General features: G+C 32.7%; 1 protein-coding gene across 1 annotated transcript; it reads left to right on the top strand.

The window, feature by feature from the left end:
• Positions 1–656: 656 nt before the first annotated feature.
• On the top strand, positions 657–15,301 carry LOC106717489 (myophilin). The gene is made up of 4 exons (XM_014511358.2): positions 657–909; positions 12,824–12,960; positions 13,748–13,952; positions 14,972–15,301. The coding sequence occupies exons 1-4, from the start codon at positions 856–858 to the stop codon at positions 15,140–15,142; spliced, it is 567 nt and encodes a 188-aa protein (XP_014366844.1). The 5' UTR covers positions 657–855; the 3' UTR covers positions 15,143–15,301.
• The last annotated feature ends 2,991 nt before the right edge of the window (positions 15,302–18,292 follow it).

Here is an 18,292-nt window from a genome sequence, read left to right as displayed (position 1 = left end):
TTTTCAAACATTTATTTATATCAATTCAACAGACTACAAAAAATAAAATTTAAGCTTCTAGCTTTAAAAATACTACCATACAACTTTTAATCCCATCTTTCAACCCTTTTTCACATTAAAAAGTAGGCTCAGGTTATCTGTGTAATAATTTTCGTTTAAATCTTTACAACATTTTTGACAAAGAGACAGGGTTACTTTCGCATTTTGATAATTTTACAAACAATATGTGTTGCTATTCTCTTTGATCTTTTACGATATTGACGAGCGACAATTTTTTAACTGAAACATTAAAAAAATTTTGCTTCCTGCAATGCAGATATTTCTCTAAAAACATCGCTTTAAAGTGTGTAAGTTGAAAGTTTACAAAAATCATCAATAAATTGACTAAAATAAAGATTTATTTTTAAAACAAAAATTATGAAAGGTTAAATATCAACCTTTTTGATTTGAATTGTTTTACCCTCCTTGTGTTAATTTGAACAGCTTATAAGTGAACATGAGTAATTTAAGATACAGTTTTAAACTCCATTAGCTTGGGAGATTGAACTACCGTGTTTTTTATTTTATATTAAAAAAACAAATATATTTCAGATAAGTCGATATTTCGTAAGTGCACATCCCTATTCGTTGGCCGGGGATCGTGTCGTGCAGTGGCCGGTCGCGCGCTGCATGATGTCATTCATCAGCACACACTCACACATAGCAGTGGCACCACAGCCGACACGACAGCGACCCGCACGCCTGTTTACATTTCCAAACGCCAGATTATTCTCAACTGCACGCAGTGACATCACGGCGTACCGTGTCTGTGATTTAATTTATTATTAATCGTATAAACTTAGTTGTTAGTTCAAAATGGCCAACAACAGAGCAGCCAAATCTGGATTAGCCGCGGAGGCACAAAGAAAGGTGAGTTCTAATTCTAATTTAAATTTTTCGGTTGCCGGTTATTATACGACCGATTTTAAAAGTCAGCTCAGCTTATTACTAGGTAACGATAACTTAGATATTGATTTGGGATGCTGAGCTCCAGAAATGTTTCAAGGACTTAGCCATGACCTACTTAGAACACATGAGCACACGTTTCGCAAAGCTTTGCTATTCTTATTAGAATCTGCTTAACAATTACTTAGCAGGTATTAAAACTCACTGCACGTTAGAAGGCTTACGTAAAATTTTCCGTTTGCCAATACGAACACATTTGTACCCGCAAGGTATGAGTGTAGGCTATTATTGATACCTACGTAGGCACTAAGTTATAACCTAAATGGTGAAAACAGGTTTTAACGAATGCAAAGAATTTTATCTTCACGTACCCAAAACGCGGGCTGTTAATTTCTCGGAGTCTTGATAATTTATAAGAAAACAATTGCATATTACTATTAACTTTAGTTTTAATATTAAAAAATAACAATTTCGAGTGGTCTGCGCAATAAAGCAAAAGAGGGGGTACCTTTTATTTTATAGAATTTCTTTTTAGTAATTCAATTCATAATCGTAAAATACTTTTATCTATCGCTTTTACTCAACGGCGACCTCATAAACTGTATTGGGTTCTTGATAACATAACGTGTTTTAACTTAAAGTTTGTCGGGCGAGGTAAACGGCGTACATGAATTTTCATTTGCCACAATTTAACTGTCAATTTATACAGCCAAAACACCTATTGTTATCTCAGTTATTTAAATAAAAATTAGAAGAATGACAATATATTTTCAAGTGATGGTAATCTTTAGTAGAAATTCAAGGTTTAAAGAAAAATCTGTCTTCATCGTACAATCACTCTTCGTAAATAACAGATATGTTTACGTCGTTCTTGCTGTCAAATTAACTGCTTATTTGCAAGGAAAATAAATCAAAGCTTTTCTCCCACTTTTATGAAGGGCTTCTATCACCGCTTTTAATAATTTGTGTTGTACCATGTTATAATCAAAATGGCTACATTGTTACCGACATAATTCGTGGTTGGAATTTGATAAAGGCGATTTGTCGAGGAATACGATAGGCCATATTCGCTCCTGCGAATATGGCCGTTGTCCTCAACGGGATACGAATATTACGGGTCAGTCGGCGTTGTGAAAGAATTTATCACGATGACCTAATTCTTCCGGCTTGGTGCGTAGGCCTACGTATGAATAGATGTTTGTTAGAAGGTATCTCCAGAACGGTTGTATGGATCTCGCAGAACTTTGGTAGATGTAGAATATAGCCTGGAAGAAGAGGCTACTAATTAACTTTTTTATTACTTCCCGAACACGTTCTCACGAATTCGTGATAAACAATTAGTTCAGTTTTATAGTAGTTCAGCATAAAATATCAAGCTTGGGTAAATGCTTATTTCCGAAATTGTTTGCTTTTAAACATTCAGTATTAGTTTTTTAGTTTCGTCACAACTTTTGGATGTTTTTATTTATATTAGTTCTGAATCTTAGTTATCTTTGTAATAACTAGAGTTATTCATGAATTTTGTTAACATTGTTATCTCATATACTCGTAGTTACTAGCATTAGGTCATCGCTTTATATTAAACGTCAACCACACAACGAGTTTATATATTTTTTTAATCTTCACCGAAGTTTAGGTAACAGAATAGAGTTGTACAATGGTAAACTGACTATTTCCTTACGGTTATGTAATGTAATTTTTGGTAATAATTGTTACTTGGAATATCTTTCGAAGCATTTCGGTATTTTTTGGATTAATATTCACTAGTTAGTTATGAAGGTTTGAAGGCATAAAAATCGCTCCAACTTATTCTATAATTTACAAGCAAACTCCACTCTCGTAATGAGAGTTTACGCTGACTGAAATATAAAAAGGCTAAAATTAAAAACGTAAGTATAAATTTGGACTCTACTGTACGTACTTTTTTCTTATTTTCATTTAACAGACACGTAAACGTATAAAACGTTCTTATTTTAAATGTCAACAACCGTCAATATATAAATTATCTAACAGTCGCCCCGACTTTGTCCGCGCGGAATTTAAAAAAACCTAAATTTTTCCGAAAATACCTTCAAGCAAACCATCCATCCATCTTAACTTTCGCATTTATAAGTAAGAAATAATAACATCTCGAATTCTCTTTGATAAATTATATAATATACTAGCAGTCGCCCGCGATTCCGTCCGCGCGAAGTTAAAAAAAAAATGAAAAATAGATGTTGGCCGATTCTCAGACCTACTGAATATGCTCACAAAATTTCATGAGAATCGGTCAGGCCGTTTCGGAGGAGTACGGGAACGAAAACTGTGACACGAGAATTTTATATATTAGATGTATTTCGAGGGTAGCAAATAATAACGAATAGTAAACACAATCAAAATTGACTTAATGTTTAAAAAAAAAAACTGCAAATATGATGTTGAAACACTAGCCAACTTTACCTCTAGACAAGACACTGCATTATGAAATTCCATTCATAACCAATTTTCACATCAACTAAAACAAACTTAAATGACATCATTAATAGTAAGAGAACTGTCTTCGTCTTCGTAATGTTCATAGAATATAAAGCAAATCTTGATGCCACGAATTAAAGAGTAACTTATTAACAACTTATGACAATTTGATGTAAGAATTTTAGAGACAAGCTAAATGAGAAGACAAGAAATTTAGCAAACGAACAAGCGGTCAGCTGAATATGCTGATATAGCGAAGCGGCCGCTGCCCATAGAAATCCGCAATTGCAGATGCGGTGCCTACCTTTAATCGATGAAGGAGAGAATGCACTGAAAAATATGCTCCTCCTTTGCGTCCTCTCCTCCACTAAATCTACTTCCCCTTCACATCCTTTCCTTATAAGAAAAGGGTATGAAGGGAAAGGGGACTAAAATTAGGCCTCCGGCACTCACACTCATCAGATGAAACGCAGAAATGCTTCCACTTCACGCCTCTCTTCGGTGTGGTCGTGGTATTTCATCGGTCGTCCCGGCCAATTCGTGCAACAGATGTTGTTGCTGGCCACAACTGTTGATTTCCATGCCCAGTGTTGCTTGATTAAATTTCCATTTGTATAGCAATAGATTTGTTTCCATTGAAGACAACTAACTATACTTAAAATATTTTTCTATTATGTTTCACTGAAGTAAATAAGTATAGAATAACAATAAGCGTTTGTCATCAAACGATGACAAAGATTGCGTCATAGAAATTATTGTTCCCACGTTAAATTCAACATTGGCAACTTCATTGATTGTCACTGTTCTACTCCACTGAGAATATCAGTCTTGTAATGGTTAAGTACTTAAGCAGTTTTTTTTTCTGCCGAACGTCGTCGTCGTCGTCGTTAAGTACTTAAGCAGTTTTTTTTTCTGCCGTTGTATAGATGAACCTAAATGTTATTAATAATAATATTTAGGTTCGAAGACGCTTCAGTTACATACATTTGTCCTCTGTCACCCGGGGAATTACTAACTGTAGAATTAGTAATTCCTTTCCTCCGAATTACTAACTGTAGAATTAGTAATTCCCTTGCTGAGAATTACTAACTATAGAGTTAGTAATTCCCCTAGTAAGTCCGATAACTGAGCATGAAATAACATAAATGTACTTTATAGTCGTTGCTCATTATGGAATTTTTAATATTCATCAAACATCTCCAGTAAGGGTTACCTTTTCTGACTATTTAATTAAACTACCAAGACAGAAGATGTACGTACAATTTTTTATCGGTGTATCTTTGAATATTTTTATAAACGATTATAGTACTGTTACAAGTAAGGGGCCGACTTTCTTCCTGCCGCGGGCCACACTGGTTATTCTGGGTCAAGGGGAATCCGCCGACACCTCGGGACCGGTTCTCGATTCAACTTTTGTGAGGGGAATATTACCGAACATGTGGATGTATCGCTTATTGTGTTATAAGTCAGTGTTGTAATTTTATTACAAGGCGCCTGAATTATCATTTTTAAAATAATACAGGCGTTTATCAGTAGCTGCAGTTGTAATTCTTTTCAGACAAATATGCTGCTATTAGATTACTACAAATATTAGATCATAATCCACTTAGATTTATGCAATATAAGTATTACTTCGTTAAACGTGAAGATTATCTTCTTCTGAATTTTTTCGTATTACTAATTATTTCGTAGCGCCAACTTACTGAGTTGTGTACTTACCTATATTTGAAAGGTTTGCTGAATATTGTGATCATACAAATGTTGATGGTTTATTAGGCGATTCACATTTTCTATCAGTAATTTGTATAAAATTATCTATTTCTAGATGAGAAACAATGTTACTACAACACTTTTTAGTATTTTCTGCATGTATCTTCACATAGTGCGTTCCACTCCTTTATGTCACCGCTCTGATTCAATTTACATTCGCATTTGCTCAGATTTCCATAGAGACAGGAATTTACAATGCCTAGTACAGTCAATGGTGTATACAAAAGGTTAAAACGTTTGTAACGCGTCACTGATAAAGCGCATACCTTCACGTGTGATTAACTTGTTTGTACAAATAGTGTGGAATTCACACGAATTACAGATGTTTAAGCACTTTATATTGTGATGTGAAGTACTACGTAATTTATAGTGAAATTAAATGCGTATGCTAAAACTACTTAGGGGACTGAAATAAGCATAATTTGTAGAGATTTTATACAATCAATTGTGTGTCTGTATCAATTAATAATATGATCGAACTCGAAGACATTATTCAAAACTACGAATAATAGAAGAATTAACTATGAAATATCAAAGAGAACCGTCAAATTAATACACTAGTAATATAAAACTTAATTATTCTCTTATGTGTTCTTCCAGACGTTCTACATTTATACCTCTTTTAATCGACATCTGTTAAGCGGTTTTGGAGATACCTAAAACATCCATAAATACATCTAAACATTCACATTTATAATATTAATAAGTGTAATGTGTTTATTTCCTCTAACAATGCTAATATTACTCAGAATCCAATTGGTATGGCGACGACCTTATCAAATATTTCTTGAAATAATATTACGAAACGATTACTTATAAAAGTTAAAACGATGACTGTTTCCGTTGTAAAATTACGTAAGTTGTCCACGTAAATCAAGGTTGTAAATTTAATGCGGCCCTTTAATTTAAAAGACTTTAAAACTTACAAAGAAAGTTTCTATTTAAGTGTACTATGGTTTAGTATACTCAAGTGACCTTGACGAGTAGCTTTGTATGAATCTGAACTGCCCCTTGATGCATAACGCAATCCTATTGTGTGTTCCTGGAACGTGATGTCTATTTTTTAATTAAGTTTTTATTATATAATCTATGATGGCCTTATTCTATAAATATATTGAACTATTTTGTTTTTATTTTGAGTAAGATTTATAAAGATATTTAATTTTAACTACATATATTCTCGTATGAATCGTAAACTAACATTAGTCATATCACATTAATATTAGACACGAATGCAGAAATTTTCCTTTCTTCCTTCATAAACATTTTTGTAGCTAATTTTCTAAGACTGTACATTGGTAGAATTTATATTTCGTATTATAAACGAATAAATACGTTGTAAATTATTAATCTCAAACACATGTATTTCCAATCAAATAATTTTGTAGTAGTCATATGTAAAAATGTTATATTTTTGTTCCAGTTTCATATGAACACTTAATTTACGTAATACGATATCAAATACGCAAGCTCTATAAATATTTTCATACGACAGATGTTCAATTACTTTGAAAGAATTTATTTCATACTAATACAACGGGCAATGACTCACAAGGTTCGGCTGGCGCAGATCCACGCCTTATACGGTATGGCCTTTACGCCATACGTATGTATAAGGCTTAAATATATAGGCTACTTTCAAAACTACACCATATGTTGCACATTGACATTAAGACAAATTTCTCTTTGGCGCCGTTGCGTTGTGTTGTTTGTTTACTCATGTATTCAGTTAATTTTCAATATAAGAATGAGTTTATTCCTCAGTATGACCAAAATACTGGCTTGAATATAATTGATGACAAATATATTGACTATATCAAAAGTTAAAAGTATTTAAACGAACACTAACTTCCAAATACAATGGTATTTAACTCAAACCTTTTAACAAGTATGTGATGGTGTTATCAGGTACCAAGTTTTACTTACAGTCTAGTCTAGAATGTTTAGTTAGAAATTTTACGTAAAAATTTCAAAAAGAACTTTCATATACACCGGTGCAATGTACCTTCTGTGAACACAAAGTACATAGTTCTTATAGACGTAGTAGTAAATTTACATTAAACAAACTGTGTCGATAAAACATTTAAATACTTGGAATGCTTTGCGTAAAGTCTTTCCTAAAGCATGTTTAATTTAGTACTAGAAATTCTTGCGTAGAAATCTTAGACGTGTTTCTCTAACACACTTTGTACCTGTTAGTGTTGCTAGTTATTTGCATTATAAATATCAGATGGAATTATTAATCACAAATATTAGGTAGTTATATTAATGGTAATATTAGATAAATACCACAAACAATGTTTCGTCTATAATTACCTCTAATGTTAAAAAATATTTGGTACAAAAATACTGTGGAATAAGGTCATATGTGATGTTGTACCTGCAGTCATTTGAAAATTACCAAAGACGTGAAGAAATGTTTGCGTGCAACGCAGGACTTTTAAATTCGTCCCTTTCTGCAAATCGGCTGAATGCGTTGCATTGACCCCGTCCCCACCGGCCGTACAAGCTGACCCCATTCCTGCCACCTTATTCGTCGCCTCGCAGTTGCAATAATTGCTCGAGGATTTCTTGTTATAACTAACACTTAGCACTTTCCGCGTTTGTTTTTTTTTTGTTGCTCACACCTTCAAAAAGGTTTGGACCTTTTTGTATTCTTTCATCGTTTACATGAGATTATTTTCATCTTTCTTTTTCATCTTTCTTTTCTTTTTGGTTAAAATTATCTCTCACTGATAGGTATGAATCTTTTATCCATATTGATTCCTGTTTTAGAAACCTAAATGAGCTAAGAGAATCTTAATTAGGGTGTAGCAGGTCCTTTAAATTTACTCTATACTTGAGCAATAAAACCCATTATTTATATAAAAATTTGAGTGCAAAAACGTTATTTTTGAGGCCCGTAAAGGTATGTTACTTGAAATAATATCTTATATTACCGTTATGTTGTTCAGTTAAAAACGAACGAGACGTTAAATTCAAACGGATAAGCTTGAGCATTGAGTCACGGCTATTTGTGACCACAGACGGTTTTTGTTGCTAACTGTTTGACTGTATGGTCATCTACATACGTGGGCGATGAATGTCGTTTTAATTTGGCGTTAATGGTATGTAATCATAAATTGATGTAGGGATTAATATTAAAAAATAACTCATAATTTAATGTTTTATTTGATTTATTATTTACTTTCTTGAGTAAATAATTTTTTACTGTATAAAAATGTAAAATAAACATTGTGGTTTCACAAAGATAATTAATTTTATCTGTTGTCAAACTATTTCATTTTTAATAACAAAGTATGTTTACATTTGTACGTATAACGGTGTTAAACACGAATATTAGCAACTTTAATTTATTATAATAAAATACAATTAATAAATACGTATTACTCCATATTAATTAACAGCGTAAATTAGCAGAAACGTGTCTTTATCATATTTAGACTAACGAGGTCATTACTAACAATGTTGACCTCGCGATACATTGATATGGACCTTTTTATTGTCAAAATGCCAAAAACTATTTTATTCCTATCTTTTATAGTAAGAAAAAAATATTATAAAAAGTAGAAAGTCCATAGTTCAATGAAATTCTAATTTTGTTGGTGACATGATTTAAGTGACATTCTTCTTCGTCAATGGTTTACAACTAATATCTTATATTTATCAATATTAAAAGACTTACGCGACGTAAAGTGTTACACTGTTACATTTTATTACAAACTCTTTTCATCGTAAGAGTCGTGATATTGGATGTCATAAACACTTGCTTTTGAGTTTAAAAATATGTTTACGAAGGAATAAAAAAGTCAAGAAGATTTTGATTTTACCTAGACAATTTGCCCATCAGAAAAAATACAATGTAACATAGGTTTTTAATATCAGTGAGAGTTTATCAGTCACGTAATTTTGATGACCTTCTTAGTAACAGTTCAATAACCTATCATTTAGTAGCAAGTGGTTTGGTAACCGTTAAAACAGGACATACTAGAAACTACTTCCTCTGTCTTCGAAAATAGATAACGCGGTTGAATAATAATTTAGCGACCGAATTGTTGGCGCGGCGGAGTCGCCATATCTGGTGATAGGACTGTGATTTATTAGTTCAAAGTGCGTATTATACTTGATCTACTTAAAATAGTTCAATGATCTATGCTCTATTATAATACTAGCTGTTGCCCGCGACTCCGTGCGCGCGGAATAAAAAAAAACGTAATAAGTAGTTCTGGAGATATCTTCAAACAAACATCCATCCATCAATCCATCTATCCAAACATTCGCATTTATAATATTAGTAAGAAGTAGTAGATAGTAAGATAGCAAAACTTATTAGTAGCACTTGGAATCTTCATCAAAATTATGAAAAAAAAAAATTAAAGAAAAATGAGTGGCGTCACCTACGAGGATGTAGCTTGTACACTTACGGACCCTATGTAAGGTTTCATGCCAAGAAAATTCCAGAAGCCGAAACATCGGAATACAATCTTATTGCTGTCTGTTATTTATCAAAGAGCGTGACAGGGATGGCATCATAATTTTGTATAAAAGTTTCGGCAGTGAAAACAAGGAAATCATTCATAAATTTATAGGTAATTTTCTGCTAAACATTTAGTTACAAGCATGAGACGGAATTCAATCCTTATGCGGATATATTTTAACGTATGTTGGAACCGAGTCCAGCCAACAGTGAGTCACTGTTGAATCCTTGGCAGATTGCGTCATCCGTATCCGAGTCGGGTTTCGGCTGTCTGTACTGTGTGTAACACATCTGTTACCGACAAATTGTTTATACCGCCCATTTGTGATTTGCCTAGGTATCGTAAAGACTCGGCATACTATCTAAGGAATTCAACAAATTGACTATGTTACGACAGTTTGTATAGGTGACATCTCAACCAGCGGCAGTTCGCAATTCTAATTGGTTGCAAAGAAAATTATTATATACCTTAGACTAATATTTTAATGAATTAGCGCATACAATTTGTCGAGTCCGCGATTTGCCGGTGACATATCAACAAAACGACTCACTTCAATTCTAATTAATAAGCTGAGTCGGCGCCTCACTGACCAATTGATAGAGTTATTTGCGGCTTGTTTCGAGAATTACGAATAAAGTGTAACAAATAACATTTTATTTAACAAAATGTTTTATTCATTTGATGACATTAAATCATTGTGGTATTATTAATAGAAATAAAATATAAGTGATGCAATAAGAAATGATTTTGTAAATAATGGTAAGCATTACTGCATATAGCGTTGCCAGGCGTCCGAATAAAGCCTGACATAGGTAGGCTTTTTGATTGCGTGTCCGGCCAAAATAAACGGTGTCCGAGCTTTTGTTAGGTTTTTTACATTTCCCAACCGAGAGTGTACCTATTAATACTGAGACTAAATTCTAAATAATGTAGGGTGTCCGACGTTTCTACTCAAATGTCCGGTCAACTGGCTGGTCTGTCCGGCTAGTAGGTTTGGTGACCTGGCAACCCTAACTGCATACCTACTTATCATAAATAGGTGAAGTTTTTACTGTAATGTTTCTGTCTTATTAAATTAACGTGTTAATAATCGTACGTTAAAGGAACTTTTTTTAAGCAATAAGTTATTTACATGAATTGGAATGCATTTGAAGTAAATGAAATATAATAATACTGTTTTACCTACACTTTAAATTATAAAAAAACTTTCTCAGTTACATCATCGTTTTATCAACTTGTATTAAAAAACGCAGTTATCGGCTAAGACCGTGTCTTATTGTTAAACAGCTAAATTTGTTTTCGACTGGAAACTTTTTTTTGTATATCACTTTGTTTTTATACCAAAAATATTAGCTATGGGAAACTTAAGTAATATTTAAAACATTATAACGAATGATAAGGGCCTCAAGAATTTGTGAAAGTTGTTTCGCATATAGCCCGCACTTAAATTTAATTATAATTATTTTGTTTAATAAATAATTTAACGCACGCATACACCAAATTCATTGACAGGAAGTATAACTACTTACCTACTTAACTCTTCATACAAATGCAACTGAACACACTTTATCCATCTTTTGACATGTAGAGTAACAATACATTTATAGAAAGAAACTTTAAGTAAGTAAAGTTTAAGAAAATAGCTATACGATTGACCTAATTCATAAATCAACCTGTCTATATTAAAATAGTGGAACCGTTGTGGTACGAAGACAACAAAAAATATTTTATTTCGACTTTTCGACTAAAATCATACAGTAAATTTTGCTTTTAACCGACTTCTAAAAGGAATAGATTCTCAATTCGTTTTGACGTTTTTTGATCCTTCGGAAATCCGCCCCTGGTAGTCCGATTTTTATAATTATTTTTTAATTCGATAGCCATTGCGTGTCGTTTGGTCGGAAATAACAACAGAGAACTTTCATACTTTCGAGGGTAATCATGACATTAGTTTGTTACCTTTTAGTTTTGTTTGACAATGTTTTTTGAAGTCGGTTTTCTTTTTTCTTATTTTTTTTGTTTCTAGTTACATGAGTGAGGTTATGATTTATAATGTTATGTCAACACACAAGCTAAACTGCTTGTTTGCCCTTGCGTTATCAGCTTGACCTTGCACAATGCACGACTATGTTGCACCGAATTGCTCAATAATACTACGGCAAATTTTGCGCTTCACAATTTGCTACCTTTTTTATTAAATTGTTTCTATGCTTTTTATTAAAAGTAAATGATTCATATCTATTGCATTTAGATGACTAAACCTCTTTGGAATTTTAACATATTAACGTTACATTTATTTGAATAATAATACATGTATGTGATAGATATCGCAATACGAATATACTCGTATTTCATAATATGATTCTATAACTGTTGAGTGCAGAATTAAACAAAACAGAGGTGGCTCGCTGGCCACCAAGACCTTTGCCTTTTTTTCAATGAGAATAAAATATATAGTAGAAAAAGAGAATCGCGCGTGAAGTATTAACAACGTGATGTGTTCCTAAATAGAGATTTAATTAAAAATAAACAGACTTTGATTTTTCTGATAAAATATTTATTTTTCCGTTATCTGTTAATAAAGACTAAGAAAATTCCACAATAATGTGTCATCATGGTGATTCAAACTTGCCCTCTATAGCTCTTTAACTTTCGAGCCACTTTATATCCTTGACATTGTCCATGCTGCCCGACTTTTATGACAAAAGTGTAATCACAACCTATTCCCTAATCTTCTAATATATTATTATCGATATGTGTAAATAAGCTCCAAATAGTCAAATTTGTTAGACCATTAAATGTGCTCTAGTTGTTAAGTAAAAAAATTCACATTTCGAAAGTTCCAAAACTTAATTTCAAGCTTTTATTCAGTTTTACCTTTCCCGATGTTAATCATCAATCTTGCAATTGAGCTGAAATTTTGCATACTTTTGTAAATCGCGTGACAATGCAATATCATAACGACATGGCGCTGATCTGATGATAGACTTGGAAGGTGGCCATAGGAACTTCGCTATGAAAAGAGACAACCTCATCGAGCTCGGGCTCGTTTTAACAAATAATTTTTCTTTTTAAAATTTTTTGTTCCTTTTACCAAAAACAATATGAATAAAGCTTATATTTAAAATGTTTTTTAATTCACTTTTTTAAATTTTATTTTACTATCGCTACAGATCAACAGCAAATACAGCGAGGAGTTGGCTGAGGAGTGCTTAGAATGGGTCCGCCAGATCACAGGCGAGCCCCAGAACACGTCCGGAGATATGGATAACTTTTTCGAAGTGCTTAAGGACGGCACTCTTTTGTGCAAGTAAGTATACTTCTTTAACTCGGCTAGTTACTTGCTTGTTACTTATCAGAATATGAACTAACTTGACTTGATATTTGACGATAGGCGTGAATAGAATTAAAGTGTAAAGCCTGCCTGTGTGGAATACCCTAAAGAAGAATTAAAAACTTAAGTATCCTCAAAGTGTTTAAAAGCTTTAAACAATTCAAGAACAAGAAAGCAGTAAAGATTTGATTTACCTTATTTGTAAATTTAAAAATTAGTTTTCCTAATCGATATTATCCCTATTTGCGACCCATCCATTAAGGACGGCACCCCTTTCAGTACTATTAAGAGGTGTGGACACAAGGAGTGCCTTTGCGTGCAAATAACCTTTTAACACTGCTGCGCATGAAACCATAAAATCAAGAATCTATGTTATTCCCTTTATTAACAAAGTGTTTTACCGTTTTATAATTTAGTGACAGTGGTTAAGCGATACTAATAGTAAACACAGTGCCACTTTAGTGTTAGCATGAGCTATATTAAAAATGACTAACACCAGTTATCTTCCCATGCATAAACAAAATTGAACTTCAGAAAATTAATAGCATCTTTCTGGGTTTGTTGTCCAGGCTTAATTCAAACTAGTTTTTGCAACATTTAGGTAAGTTCCTGACACATTCAGTGTCGTTAAGAATCACTAAAGAAGCTTAGGGTGGCAAACTTAATAAATATTTTACAACACAAGACTTAAATGCATGTTTGGAACACAAAACCTTTTGTACCTTTCACTTCTTTTTTACAAGATCATGTTTTCAATTTCCAGATTGGTGAACAACATCAAGCCGGGCATGGTGAAGAAGGTGAACGAATCCAAGATGGCGTTCAAATGCATGGAGAACATCAACGCGTTCCTGGAAGCAGCGCGTCAGCTCGGCGTGCCCGCGCAGGAGACCTTCCAGACCGTAGACCTGTGGGAACGGCAGAACTTGAACTCTGTCGTTATATGCCTCCAGTCCCTCGGGAGAAAAGTAAGTGGCCATCAACTTAATGCAAAACTGTTAAAGTGCTCTACTAAATTATGAATACAACACAACAGACACAAACCGTTTGCATTCGTGAGTATATCATCATATCAGTCTAACCTATTCACTAGAACACATAAACCTAATCTACGTATAGGCGTTTATATCATGCGAAAAAAAAACTATAGATAGAATTCGCAAAAGAATCAAGCAAATATGATGCAGTAATACGCATGTCTACGCAAATCTAAACATATTTTTTTACATATTACAATTATGTCGAAAATGCCGTTCCTATGTTTGCATGCATACTTACCTCATACGTGTTGAAAACCTTGAACGGAGGGCAAAGACCGCAAACCTATTAACCATATTAAGCTACGAATAGAACCTTGAACTTGTGAAAACATTTCCAGTTGCCGAGCATTCAAATCCAATTACAGCATTGTGTTTGTGATCTAATAATGTGCTTCACACGCTTTATGGTGTCTAAAGTAATTTTAATGTTTCGTGCTAACAAAACGTGGGGTAAAAGTATGTAGAGTAATTAAAGCTGCTAGAGATAAATGGTGAAAAAACTAAACTACAGTAACATAATCAAGCCCGTTACCCAGGGGAGAAGGCATAGATTAAGCATTTCTATTTCGCGCGGTCTTGGCATTAAATCACTAAGTCCGCAAAATTCACTTCCGCAGATTTACAATGGATTTACTATTTCCATTTTATATAAATAGAAATAAGTATTATAATAAGCTTAATACATTTATGTAACTTGTTTGCGTGTTTATGCAATCAATTCCTGGTAATCGGAAGTATTAAAGTAATACAATTTCAATGTTAACCTATACTATGTTTGTGACTTTGTTTAGATCATGTTCAAAGACATAATATCTTGATCCAATCTACTGCTAAATATTAACAACAAATTTTATGTTGCAATTCGTAAATTCCAAATTATTTCGGTGGTTGCCATTTGATGGTTTTCTTGTTTTCCAGTTATCTAAATTGATGAATATAATTTCCAGGCACATAACTTCGGCAAGCCGTCGATAGGACCAAAGGAAGCTGAGAAGAACGTACGTAACTTCACGGAGGAGCAGCTGAGAGCTGGACAAGGCGTCATCTCCCTACAGTATGGCTCCAACAAGGGCGCCAACCAAAGCGGCATCAACTTCGGGAATACAAGACACATGTAGACGTGCCTTTACTGATTTAACGAACGTAGAAATATTATATGAACTGTTTTATTTCGTCAAATTAATAAGCATTTCGAAATACAGACTGTTCATTTTTACATGAGATTGCCTTGTTCTTGACTTATTTTCTCAACTACGAATTTAATTGTTGAAATATATTAATTTAAAGTACTTAAATATATGTTTTTAACATAGTTATCAAAAATTAACGCCAATGTTTGTACTGAATTTACTGAGTTTGTCAAATGCTCTTTCAACTTTATTTTTGACATTAAATCTCATGGCAAAATGAACAAATAATAGTTCTGTACTTATTTACGTAGGTAATAAAGTCAATATAAATAAGGGTATATGAAGAACCAATATTGTTAAGTCTTTTGAATCTCTATTTAATTATTTTGAATGTATTTTTCCAAAATTGATGAATCATTCCAGATGTTCAATTCATTCCATATTTGAAATTTATTTCTATTTTTTTTTTAATAATGACGTAAGGGGCGTAAGTGTTTTCCAACTTACAGTTAGTTATAAGACAGCCAGCATTTTTTTTAGTAATGGCAGAAATAGTAATGTGAGTATTTGCGGTTTTTTTTTAAATTAATTAACTGTGCCAATTTTGATCACACACAAAATATGATTTAGTCTATCTTAGTACAGTACAATTAATATTACTATTTAATTATATATAAATACTATTGTGCCTTCAAACTCCACAGGAGGTTTGAATATTTTTCTTTGAAATGTAACTAACGAAATTTAATGTTTTTTCATTCATAGGAATCAGGGATACCTTGAGATTCTTATTTATTAATATTAAAAAATTTAATATTTCATTCCATGTTATGTGTTAGTACATACTGTGATTAACGATTTATAAAGAATACATCTTTATTCTTGTATTTGTATTCCACGACGCGAAACTCTTAAAGTTGTAAGTTTCATAGAATACACTGTATCTTTATGAAAGTACGTAGAATAAAATACAATTTAAAACATGTAAACTTGTTTTTTTTTTTAATGTAAGTACCCATTCAAATTGTCTTTCAATTTCGTTCTATTTGAAAAAAAGAGATAATAATGTTTTAATAACGGGTGTTTCGGCAGTGAAAATGCTAAGGGAAAGTTATAGGTAGGGATTCGAATCCATGACTTGTAAATCCAATGCGTAAGTACTCACTGAATTGTTTTTTTGTAATATCTAACGCTAAATATTCGCTATTGGCAAAGGAGTTCTATGTAGAACCAATAAAGATTGGGAAGAAGGTACTGAATTAATTGAATCCAGGGACAATGAAGACATAGTTTTGTTTAATGAGGATATAAGGATAGTCTTACACGAAAGTTTCCAATCCTTACTAATATTATGAGTAGTGATGCAACGGATGTCTGTTTCCGTTTCCGCAAGTGCGGAAGTTCCGCGTGCTTTTCAACATCCGTTTCTGCTTCTGTTTCCGCAACTTTTATAACGGAGATAAAACAGAACTTTACGACGGCTGAGAGATCCAAATGCGCGGCGAGAGACGCGCAGTCCGTGCGCGGTCTTTCGGCACTTGTCGCATTTGTTTACGTACTATTTTGTGAATTTAAGCGCGTAATATTTTCTGCTGCTGTTTGAAACAATCAGTTTCTCTTGCTGGAGTAAACTGTCTAGTTGTTGTCCATATAAAATTTGACAACTGGCAAAATGTGACTATTTCATACTTACGAGTTATTAAATGTACTTTTGAATAAGTGATATCCATGTAATATATCATCATCATTATATAGGTAGAAATATATTTGTCGTTTGTCAACACGAGTGGTTTGGCGAACTTTAATTTGTAAATATTGTAATTTTGTTTCCTGAAAATAAATTAAAAAAAAAACGCGTATTTTAAGTTATTGCAGCGCAGTAAAAATACATACATTGAAGGCTAAAGGACACCGATATGCAATGCTTTAATAAATTAAAAACGAATACAAACTGTTTTTACCGAAAAAAATATTTTTGTAAATATGTTTTTTATTATTATTTACACTTCTGTTTCCGCATCCGTTTCCGTTTCCGTTTCTGCTAATATTTATTTTTGACATCTGTTTCCGTTTCTGGTTCCGGTAAGACACTTCCGTTGCATCACTAATTATGAGCCTCGGTGGCTCAGTTGTTAAGGGCTCTGTCTTCAAATACCGCCATGTACCAAAGTGTTTTTCGATTTGCATATTGTACATATTTTATCCAACTAATAAATGTGAAAGTTACTATGTCTATCTGTCTCGCTTTTTAAGGCTGTAATTCTCAAGGGTGCAAAATAACAATAACGAATATGATATGAAAGTTTGTATTGGAATATGTACGATTTACGTGAACGTTTATTTTTGTAACTTTAATTTCTTTTGTTGTAACATTTTACAATTTTAAGTAAAATAATTAGCCTAAGTCATTTAAAATACTACCCGAAGACTGTATTTCACGCGGGTGACGTCGCGGGCACAGCTAATACAAAATAAACTGATTTTAATAAGAAAAAATAAATTTATATCCAAATATTATTGGAAAATAATTATTATAAACACATTTATAAAATGCGCAATGGCCAGTTGTTTTGCGAATTGTCGCATGATATTGATACGAGGTACCCCCTATGATATGTTTATCGCGAGTCCAGTCTCCGGGCCGCAAGATAACCTCGCGCTCAAAGGAATAATACAAAATCTTTTAATAACTACCGGATAGCAATAAGTTGTTTGTCATTTATATATTGTATATATTTTTAATAACTTATTCGCGTCATTTTAATAGTTACACAAATATAATTTATTATAATAATAATTAGTAAGTACTGAGCGTTTTCTTAAAGTACAAACTTTGAAAATTATCACCGTTTCATAAGAGAGATCAGTTAGACATTGTTGTCCACTGAAGAATTTGTCTACAAATTATATTGTATAATGTAGGAATTTATATAATAACAATACAACTTTATTTGATTTAAAGTGTATGAATAGTCTATGATCTGAAGAAATAATATACCGATATTTTTAAATTTATTGAGACATGGTTAACATTTATCTTGACTCTTTGTTAAACTTTAAATAAAATTAAAAGACTTTTTAATTTACAAAATATAACAGAATAAAGTTAAATTCGCAAGAAAACATTCATCTATAAAT

The sequence above is a fragment of the Papilio machaon genome, chromosome 10 (genome assembly GCF_912999745.1).
Source record: "Papilio machaon chromosome 10, ilPapMach1.1, whole genome shotgun sequence".
NCBI classification, from domain to species: Eukaryota; Metazoa; Arthropoda; class Insecta; order Lepidoptera; family Papilionidae; genus Papilio; species Papilio machaon.
Note: the sequence above shows the minus strand (reverse complement) of the source record. Positions and strands in the feature narration are given on the sequence as shown.

Coding starts and splice junctions, on each gene's coding strand:
- LOC106717489 (XM_014511358.2), top strand. CDS start 856: ATGGCCAACAACAGAGCAGCCAAATCTGGATTAGCCGCGGAGGCACAA. Junction 910..12,823: donor CCGCGGAGGCACAAAGAAAG/GTGAGTTCTAAT, acceptor CTATCGCTACAG/ATCAACAGCAAATACAGCGA. Junction 12,961..13,747: donor GACGGCACTCTTTTGTGCAA/GTAAGTATACTT, acceptor TTCAATTTCCAG/ATTGGTGAACAACATCAAGC.